This window comes from Zingiber officinale, chromosome 9A (genome assembly GCF_018446385.1).
Source record: "Zingiber officinale cultivar Zhangliang chromosome 9A, Zo_v1.1, whole genome shotgun sequence".
Lineage (NCBI taxonomy): Eukaryota > Viridiplantae > Streptophyta > Magnoliopsida > Zingiberales > Zingiberaceae > Zingiber > Zingiber officinale.
In genome coordinates, this window is record NC_056002.1 from 41,117,918 (window position 1) to 41,128,833 (window position 10,916).

The 10,916-nt window shown below is 36.9% G+C and overlaps 1 protein-coding gene across 1 annotated transcript; it reads right to left on the minus strand.

Annotated features, from left to right (window-relative positions):
• Window positions 1-9,777: 9,777 nt before the first annotated feature.
• Window positions 9,778-10,311, minus strand: LOC122021678 (WAT1-related protein At4g30420-like). The gene is made up of 2 exons (XM_042579827.1): window positions 10,136-10,311; window positions 9,778-10,049 (listed from the first exon to the last, which is right to left on the minus strand). Exons 1-2 carry the CDS (start codon window positions 10,282-10,284, stop codon window positions 9,890-9,892), a joined length of 309 nt encoding a protein of 102 aa, XP_042435761.1. The 5' UTR covers window positions 10,285-10,311; the 3' UTR covers window positions 9,778-9,889.
• Between the last annotated feature and the right edge of the window lie 605 nt (window positions 10,312-10,916).

Below are 10,916 nucleotides of genomic sequence, written 5' to 3' on the forward strand. Positions count from 1 at the left end.
CTTTCTTCTCTATAGCAATAAGTATTAAGTTCATGCAAGAGTTGGGCATATCAGAAAATGCTCTACTGAAGACCACATCAACATGAAATACTCAAACCTATTGTTAAACCTCCATTGATTCCATTCCACTTTAAAATCAATTGCTCATCATCATCAACTAACAAATCACCTATGACAATTACCAATATATCTTAATACGTAAATTGACATTCATCAACTCTTGGTTCTCCTCCAGGTTCTTGAGATCATCCTAATGTACCCTACAATCTTATTTCTTCAGGTCATACCGATAACAAAATCAAAACTTGAATGACCCCAGTTAAAGCATGTGCCACAAGCTTCGACCATTTGATTGTCATGTAAATCGATAGTAGTTACATCCAAAGGATATCAAAACTATTCATTGACAACTTAGACTAATCACAAAAATAAATTCATGGATTTTTAAGGTTTGGTAGCAAAATAGTTCTCTCCAAAATAAACAGTATAGATAGGTTAAAATACTACTGCCGATATGAACTTTCTCTAACACCTAACTATGCTATTTGAGCCCAAGAATAGAGTGTGACTAATCCATTCTTTGCAATTGTAAACCATCATCACGTACAAAGAAGCAAATACAAATTTAACCTTCAAATTGGAAAGTAGGTAACTATTCTATATTCAAACATATATATATATAAAAGCAATAAGCCAGATTGCCCAAATGATAGTGGAAACTCTGGTATGGTTATTGGTATTTTCTGAGATTGTGATCCTCGATCTCCAATAGGTTATTGATGTTGGAGTGTATACTAAAAGTCTAACTTTTGTAAACATTTATTTGAAATAAAAGAATCATATTGGTCAAAATCTACATTTATTTGTTAAATGTAATTGTTCAATTAATTTATATAAGTAGATAACATGGTGTGCGGTGTCACACTCAGAAGATCATGTTATCGGTTCTCTATAAATTATAAATAGTTGCACACGACTAAGATGGAAAGGAACAAACCATCAGAATAGTCGTAGTGTAATTAAGTATTAGTTTATCTTGACTAATAAATTACGCTGATACACTTTAAGTGTATTGAGTTGGATCATTTAGGTAAGTTCTTTTTGTACTGACTTAGTAAAAGAACTAGACTTTAGTTATTATGGAAGTGTATGCTCTTAATCCTAATATAATAACAAGCACATATATTTAATTTTTATTTCTTTGACTTATCAAAGGGTGAGGTTTATCTCGATAAATCAATATGCCCGATAAGTTGGGAAATGATATTACTTATAGTGTGTATTGTTGGTTATAGAAGGAATCTATGTCCTAGTTATCTAGGTTGAGAATGCCCCCAAGAGGAGCTCATAAGGATTCCCATGTTAAACCCTACAGGTGGACTTAGTCCGATATGACAATAAAGTTGAGTGGTACTACTCTTGGAGCTAGATATTAATTAAGTGAGTTGTTAGTAACTTACTTAATTAGTGGACATTTGTTATCTTAAACACAGGGAGACTAACACACTCATGATAAGAAAGAGCCCATAATGTAATTTAAGATTGGTGCGGTAGTGCGGTAATAACTCTCTAGTGGAATGAGTTATTATCGATGAACTTGAGTTGTGTGTTCGGGACGAGCACGGGATACTCAAGCTCATCGGAAGGCCAAAACCAATTTCTCCTCTAGGTCCCTGTCGTAGCCTTATTATAGCCTCAAGTCTATCCAAATGTAAGGCTCTTCTTGGTGTCCAAGAAGTGAGTCGGACCAATGCTTGGTGACCAAGCAAGGGTCGGCCACATCCTCTTATATAGGGGCCGACCCTTTGCTTGGTGACCAAGCATGAAGGGGCCGACCACAATAAATCAAAAAAGGAGGGTTGTTTTGAATTTTTAAAATCTTCTCTTTGTAGAAAACTATAAATTTTAAAAGGGAGATTTTAATTTTTAAAACTTTCCTTATTTGAATTAGGCCACATGTTTTAATAGAGAGTTTTAAAAGTTTTAAAACTTTCCTTTTTAACCATCCTCATGGTTTAAGAAAAAAGGGAGATAAGTTTTAAAATTAAAATTTTCTATTATCATGTTAAAAAAGGAAATTTTATAAGAGAAGGTATAAATTTTAAAACATGGTTTTAATTTTTAGAACTTTCCTTTTTTAACTCCTACTTTAGGAAAGAGAGCTTGTAAAATTTTATAAGATGATTACTTCTTGTAAAATTTTTTAAAAAAATATATTTCCTTATTCCTCTTGATGAGGTGGTCGACCACCTTGCTTGGTGCCCAAGCAAGTGGCCGGCCATCATAAAATAAATTAAAATCATCACAAAATCAAAATTGGTGATTGATTCAATCAAGAGGAAAGAAAAGGAAAAATAAAAAGGGAAAAGGAAAAACTCTTGGATGATTTTATTTTTTTGTAAAAAGTTTTTCCTCTTGGGCAAGTAATATAAAAGAAGGGGTGAGGGGGCTTCATGAAAAAAACTCTTATTCTTTTGCTTGGTGATCTCTTGGTGGCCGACCCCTCTCTCCCTTCTCTTTTCCCTTTTGCTCTCTTCTCCTTGGTGGTGTTGGTGGCCGGATTTTAGAAGAAGGGGAAGAAGCTTTTGGGTGGTGTTCATCTTGGAGGATCATCGCCCACACGACGTCCAAGGCGAGGTGAGGAATACGGCAGAAGATCTCGAGGTCATTAGCTTACAAAGAGAAGGTATAACTAGTAATTTTCTTCCGCATCATACTAGTTATTTTTCTTTGTATGAATTCTAAATATAAGAGGCAATTAGATCTAGTTTATCGAATTTATTTTTCGAGTTGTGTTTTCTTCTTTTTCAAATTTGTGATTCAATTGTTCTTTTTGGTTAACCTAGAGTTATTTAACGAAATTAAATATTAGCTTTCCTTAAAAGGCTTTGACTAGGCGGTGGTGGTTGCTCCCATATCCAAGAAGGTCATGTGCCTCACCATGCAGTCCTAGAAGCCAAATTTAGAAATTAATATTTAATGAAATTTATAACATAGGTGGATTTGAATCAATAGTGTTAAATTCCGCTTGCGATTCTAATCTAAACCATTAAGAATAGATAAGTTAAATTTGGAATCAATGATGTTAAGTTCCGTCTATGATTCCTAATTTAACTTCTAAAGAACACAATAGGTTATTTAAGAAAAGTTTTGACACTTGTACAAAATATTTTTGTACAGTGGAACCGGTATGTTTTCCTAGGACTAACCAACAATTGATGGGATGATCTGTCAACTTGTCACTTTCCAAGTTGTCCTCAATTATGATTACGAGTGTACTAACTCACCAAGTGTAATCATGATAAACTAAATCAGTGAAAACCCAATAGAAATTCAACTACTCTAACAATAAACTAACCATAGTAGCAAATCCAAAAGATATAACGACACTAAAGATATACCTTACTTCCTATAGCTCGAAGGTGTCTTGTAGCTGCTTGGTCCCAAAACATAGAAAATCACATCAAGAAAAATAAACTTGAAATCCAAAATAGAAAAAATAGGCTTCGCAACCTAGCTCTGATACCAATAAATTGTCACGCCCTGAGGGTAAGGTTGTCCAATTGGACAGCACCTCCCATGTAATAATGACAATTAAAACTTGGATACATAGCCTCAGATTATACTAACCACATAGCAGAATATAAAAACAAACATACGAATAATAGGGTAAAGGGATTCACACAATCCCACGACAAACAATAGAAAATATACACGAGGGAGGGATTTACCCAATTCTCTCCACAAAATATAGAAACTAACACCACTGCGTATCGATATGACTTAACTCAATCATAGATACCATAACTGAATAAAACACACCACAAAATGGAAACCATAATCAAGTTAATTATTACACAACTAGGTCTGAAAACCATAACGAAAATAGCAGTAGAAACAACGTAGAAAACACGATATCGAGTGTGATGTGGGACTGACAACAGGACCTCTGAGTGACACGACACATCCTCTACCTGTTAACCTAAAAATATAGAGAAAGCAAGGGTAGTGAGTACAAAATGCATATATATAAGAGTACTCGTACAAAAGAAGTTCAAAGGGTGCAGTCTCAAGAGAAATATTTACGATAAAAGTAAGAGTACTCGTATAATCATCTGCAAAGCAAAAGCATAGTCCATAATGACCAATAAGTAGTAACAATCCATCAGAGGATACTGCTCTTCAAGCTACCCTATGGTCTAAATTCAATAGCGGATAGATATGAGCTTAGATACTAATAATGGGTCTAGTAGAATATTCAACTATTTGCTACGGTTTACTTGCAATAGCTCAAGATCATTGTCTGATCTAATGGCCAGTTTAAATGCATAAACATACATTAACTAACAAGTCTAATAATATGTGTCTAGGTACCACAATAGCAAGTACAATAGTAATAATCTCAATCCAAGGATATCCTAGCTATCTAGTCATAATATCCCCTCGGACTCCATGGTATCAACATACATATAATAAATAACGGGATCAAGATCAAGTAGTCCTAGATGGTTATTCGAAGAGAATAGCCTAGTGGGATATGCTACCCTTAGGGAGTGATTTTTATCAGTATAGATAAGTATGATCTCACTAACATATATGTCCTTATACAAGTATACAACTATACTACGTATGATATCAATAATCCGTAGGCAAGAGCCTAAGTATATAACCTGTAACGACCCAAAATTTCCTTGTCTTAAGTTATAAAAGTCCTTATTAATACTTAGAAATGCTATAGAAATATTCTAGAGATTTTTAGAAATTTTTAGAGTATTTTTATGCAATTTTTAGAGGTCGTTTGGTATTTTTACTAAACGAAAGAAGTTTCGACAAAAATAATGTCCAAGCCGAGATTCGAACCCACAAACCCCAGCCGACCCGAACCTTAAGCGAAGTGCAATAGCCAAGTGATCAAGCGGATGTTTCTTGATAAGAAGGGAAGCGAAATATACTTAAGAAATAGTTAGATAACAGAATGCCCTATTTATAATGAAGGAACTTAGGTTTTACCGTGACCTAACCTAATTCCTTCTCCCTTCTTCCTCTTCTGCGTGCGCCGATTATGCCCGAGCGAAGAAAAATGAAGCCCTAACTTTGTCTCTGGCGGCCGGCCAAGGAGGATCTCTGCGAGCTCTTCTCGGATCCGAGCTCCTCTTGTCAAGAAGGAAGCCGTGGGCACGAAGAGGAGGCCAAAATCGCAAGCCAACCGAAACCCTAGAAGCATTAGAAGTCCTTCCCTTCGGTTGTAAGCCCAAGAACACCTCTGTAAGTTGCTACTCACCTGCGGTAAGAGTAGTTCCGAGTTTGATTTGGTGTTTTCCTTTGTTTTCCTTTTGAGTATGCCGTGAAGATGGATGGTCTTAAAGGTCTCTGCCGTGAGTCTCCTAAGGAAGATGGAAGGGGTTTTGATTGGTATAGGTTAAGCATGTGGGTTGTTTCCTTCGAGCTTTGAAAGTAGTAATTCAGTTTTCTTGACTAGAATTCTTGTTTGTCACCTTATTTGGCATGTTCGGTTTATACAGAGCCCTGCAAGTTTCAGATTTTGTGCTAAGTAATGAACATGGAATGGGTTAGATTAATTATTAGCATGTAGTTTGGTTCATTGTCATTGCTTGGTTTTAGTTTGTTTTGAAACATGCTTAGAGGTTTCCTGTACTCTATAACAACATAAGCTGTGAATAAGTTTTTGTATAGGTCGTTATGTTAAAACATTACAGTAAGCTTAACTTGGTATTGGGCAATGGAAAAAGGGTAAAAAGCAGCTTCTTTTGAAACTCCTGTGGAATTCGGTTAGAATTAATTTAGAATAAGTAGATCTCTCAAGCTCTGCTCTAGTAAATTTCACGTTTCAATTTGTGAAAGCAGTTGCAACTTTTCTTTATGCTTTGCTTAGTTGGAAAGAATTCAGATTTGTCTCCCTTTGTTTAATTCTGATGTAGCATGCTTAAGGAATTCAGATGTGGTTTCCTTTATTTAATTCTGTTGTAGATTTTTCCTTACTGTCGTGTATCGCAATCTAGTTTGTTTAGTTTTGCAATGGATCTTTCGCTATTAGTTTTCTTATATATGGAACCCTTGGATTCATTAGATGTGGTATAACATTTTTGCCGCAAGTTTCTGTTAAAATGAAACAAGTTATATAGGTTTTAATTCCAACAAGTTTTAGACTTAGTTTAAGCTTGTATAGTATGCAAATTTTTAATAAGTATTGCTTGTAGATTTTGATATGTATTATATGCAGAACTCCAATCTTAGATCAAATGTTATTAAGAATTTCAAGTGCAGATTTCTGTTAGTTAAATATGCAGAATTTTGATTAGCATAGTATGCAGTTTTATTGAGCATTTCAGTACAGTTTTTATTAAGTATTTCCATGCAATTCTGTTAAGTATTTCAGTACAGTTTTTATTAAGTATTTCCATGCAATTCTGTTAAGCATTTCAGTACAGTTTTATTAAGTATTTCCATGCAATTCTGTTAAGCATTTTAGTGCAGTTTTGGTATGAGACATCCTTTTATTAGAGGTATTAACAAGTATAAGAAAGATAAAGAAAAGAAAGAAAAAGGCCAAGGCCATAAGTAAATCCCAAAGTCAAGACTTTAGGAATTTTGACACACAAGGTGCTTGTTAAAATGTCAAGACATTTAAAGAAAAAGGAATTAAGATATTTACTTTGAAGACACTACAACAAAAACTTTCATAGACATCGGTTTTCCACCGGTGTCTATTTCATTTTCGACCGATGTCTATGAAGCCGATGTTAAAAGTCTGCCATTTTAGACATCGGGTTAAAATCGGTGTAGTATCACTTAACGACACCGGTCTTCGAATCGGTTATTAACCGATGTAGTATCACTTAACGACACTGTTTCATCAACGGTGTAAAACCGATGTAATATTGTATGTTAATAACACCAGTTTTGGTAGTGGTAAATGACCGATGTAATATTTGTCATGCCCCAGAGAATGGTCCCTGTCCGAAGAAATTTCGGCAGCACCTCCCCTATACGGCGGACAATCTGAATCATTTATACAAATCCCTCAAGGCCACATATACCTCGGCCAACACGGCCGGAACAATAACAGTAATAAAAACATAACACAAAGTCATCCACGCAGTTTATATATATCATCAGCCCACTCGGCTGGAACAAAACCAACACAACGGAAAATAACAGAAACCCAATACAAACCAAAGCACAAAAACTGCTAGCCGGCTAGGCTTACACAACCAACAACCAATACAAAATACCACATAACAACATCAACACTCCAAAAACAAAACCGGAGTACAGAGCTAAACAAATTGATACATAAACAAACAAAACATAAGTGAAACCGATAAGTCTTCTGATGTGACGTGGGGACCAACAGACAGGATATTCCAAGCGACGCCAAAACCAACCTGGTACCTGAAAAAGATAGAGTCCACGGGGGTGAGTTCAACAACTCAGCGAATACCAATGGACATGAGTAGTAAGATATATCTAACAACAACAAATATGGAATACAGCTTCTTGATCATATATAGGGAATATGCAAAACTGAAAGGTAACTGAGGAAGCTGTACTCACCAGGAACTCCTATCCAGACAAAAGGGTCGTCAAACCGAAAGTGTCAATAATCCTGTATGCAGGTCAAAGGTATGCATCCAACCACAATGCAGCAACCAAATGCAGCAAACACAATCACAAGAATATAAATGCATCAATGCATATGATGCTAATGATGCGTCCTGGTCACCCCTGACGTCAGTCAGTCATCTCACACACAAATGGTGAGACCGAGTGGGTAGGGTTGTGACAACCGTGCACTCTGTCGTCACTGCTCTTGATGAGTGACCGAGTGGACGGGATGCTGTCGGAGTACTCCTGTCCTTTTACCCCAAATCATAAATGGGGGAGCGCAATGCTCTCATCTCCCGGTACACAATGACGAGGAGGTATCTCTGCCGGCTACCACGCTGAGTCTCCTGACCAACGGAGCCAAATAGAGTCCACCGTCCGCCGGCTACCACGCTGCTACACTAAATGCCAGCGGAGCCAAACAGAGCGGAACTGTCTGCCGGCTACCACGCAGAGTCCTCAGACCAACGGAGCTAAACTGCAGAACCTCCACACACCTATCTGATATACCACTAATCCATGAGTGGTGGTGTGTGCAGTACATGTAACTGGCGACGTGCTCAACCATAGTGGAGCCAACAATCACGCAGCATGCAATCATGATGCATGACACTAAGCATAGCCATAACTAATCAGCATAACCATATCCATATATATATAATATGGGTACCACAGTATCAGTAAGTCAAACCCACGGATCCAGGGTATACAGGTCCTCTATGGTATAACAACCTAGATCCTGAACATATCCCCCTCCATAACATATGTACCAACAATATGCACAGACCAAAGAAAAAGGGTTGAGGTACACCCATCAGATATGACATACAAATATAGGTACACAAGCCAGGTATGGTATAAAAACCTAGATATCAGATAATCTAGATACACATGCCAGAAATAAATTCTAGAACCTAGTCCTAACCTCAGTAGAGCATGGTATGTCACTTACTCTAGGAACTAAGGTACTCATGGCAATAATCACGAGGTATAAACATGGATACCTAGCAAGCAACAAAACAGAACATGCTATGGATATCAAACTGACATACCAAAGACAATCATGATTATTGCTTGTAGCTATAAAATACTATGCATATCCAAATGACAATATCATAAAAGATAAGTCAAGAGGTACCCGCCTCCAATAGAAGGGTCCAATCCGGTCCAAATCCGACGTCAAGATGCTCGTCTCGCGTCAAAGTCCTGTAATATCAAACATATACGGATTTAGCTAATACCCTTATGTATTTAATTAGCTAACCAACCATTAATCCAAATCCAACTAAGTTTAACTTAACCCATTTCACCATTACAAACCAACTCTAATATATAAATGAAATCACCTCTAACACTTACCTAATTTACCCTCCTCTGTTGAATCACAGCCGGTGAAGTTTCTGCCAGAAAAATGTTCCCGACACTGCAAACAAAACTACCATCAGAGGCATCCATCTCAGTCAACACCATATCCACAAGCCCTAAACTCTACGAATCCAGAACTCAAACCAAACAACTTACCCACTTCAGTATTTAGCTTAACACAAAACCTTACCCAAATTTTCTGATGACTCAGCGCTGCTCAAATCCTGCAGAACTTACCGTCGAGATCCGGAGAAGCTGCTGTGGGAAAAACAGTGACAAGTACCACAGTTGTCAGCCAACAAGTTCAGCACAGAATCCAAACACTACAATAAAATCGCTCATAGACATCGGTTTTCCACCGGTGTCTATTTGATTTTCGACCGATGTCTATGAAGCCGATGTTAAAAGTCTGTCATTTTAGACATCGGGTTAAAACCGGTGTAGTATCACTTAACGACACCGGTCTTCGAATCGGTTATTAACTGGTGTAGTATCACTTAACGACACCGTTTCATCAGCGGTGTAAAACCGATGTAATATTACTTTATAACACCGGTTTTACATCGGTGGAAAACCGATGTAATATGTATATATTTTAACAGCACAGATTTGATTTTAAAACCGACAATAACAAAAAAAAAACACAAATATTCACAAATTGTACAAATATTCTTCATTCAATAATATCCATAAAATACACAAATATTCACAAATTATATAAATAATATTCTTACAACAATATCCATAAAATACCCAAACATTCTTTTTACATCAAAAGTGATACATGTGACAACACAAGGGACACCATTGACGCAATACCTGAAGAACAAGTGATACACTGCATGCAAAATAGCCGAATAGCATAAGAGCAGAGCCTTTAAGCCAGGCATCGCCTTTCTCAGGACTTTCGAAATGAAGTTGGATCATAGGTGAAGTAACAAAGGCCCCCAACAAAATGACCTTTCCAAAATGTGAAGATCAGGGAACCAGTGATGCAGAAGATGGCCCCTGCAAGCTTGGCCCTCCCTCTTACAGTCTTCAAGTTGAGCTTTTCCATCCTGAGCAAAAAAAGACCAAATATAGAATGATATTTGAATGAACTAAATTCACTGTAAAATTACTTGGAATTAATATCTGAATCAACCTCAGTACAATTGCCAATAAGAAAGTAAAAGCAGGAATGACATTGCCCAAGGCACTGGCAACACTTGGAGAAATGAGATGGAGTCCAACGTAGTATACATTTTGCTGAATTGTTATACCCAACATAGCAAGAATGAATATTTTTAGCATGACACCAAATGAGAAGCTGGGTCTTCGATTCCTATAACCATGAGATGAGTTTAAAAACATTCAATTTGTAGTCATATATCTTATTCTCAACAATTCTAATGAGACATGCTCCTTGAACCTTTCGAGCACATAAGCAAGAGGAGCCAAGATGAGCATGGCAATAAGGTGCCTGTACACTACGAAGACAAGTGCACTTAGTCCTTGTCCTAATGCAAGCTTGCCGAGGATGCTGGATCCAGCATACGCGAACTGGGACACAATCATATAGAAGTATGGAGCACATGCTTTCACAGAGGCCATGATCTCCTCACCAAATTGTTTGTGACAATTTTTATTGTCCTTGGTTCTTTATAAAGGAAGAAAATCATATTGATTCTGTCAAACAAACAAGTCTAAGATAGACAAATGCTTTGAAAGCCGACGTGATATTAGGCATGGAATGCGGGCTGGCCACATCTCGCTCAGCCCATGCCCATTGCCACTTCTAGGGATTGGCACTTAAAACAATAATGACATTGAAGGTAATTTCTACCAATTAAAAGATTTATGCTAGTGGATTAATAAAAAAGTAAGACAATAATCTCTACCCGTTATTTCAACAGAAATTTGTCATAATATTGGATGGATAAATG

Excerpts from the sequence above, each read along its gene's own strand:
- LOC122021678 (XM_042579827.1), bottom strand. The coding sequence starts at position 10,284 with ATGCTAAAAATATTCATTCTTGCTATGTTGGGTATAACAATTCAGCAA. Across the intron at positions 10,050-10,135 it reads TTATTGGCAATTGTACTGAG|GATGGAAAAGCTCAACTTGA; the intron begins GTTGATTCAGAT and ends TTTTTTGCTCAG.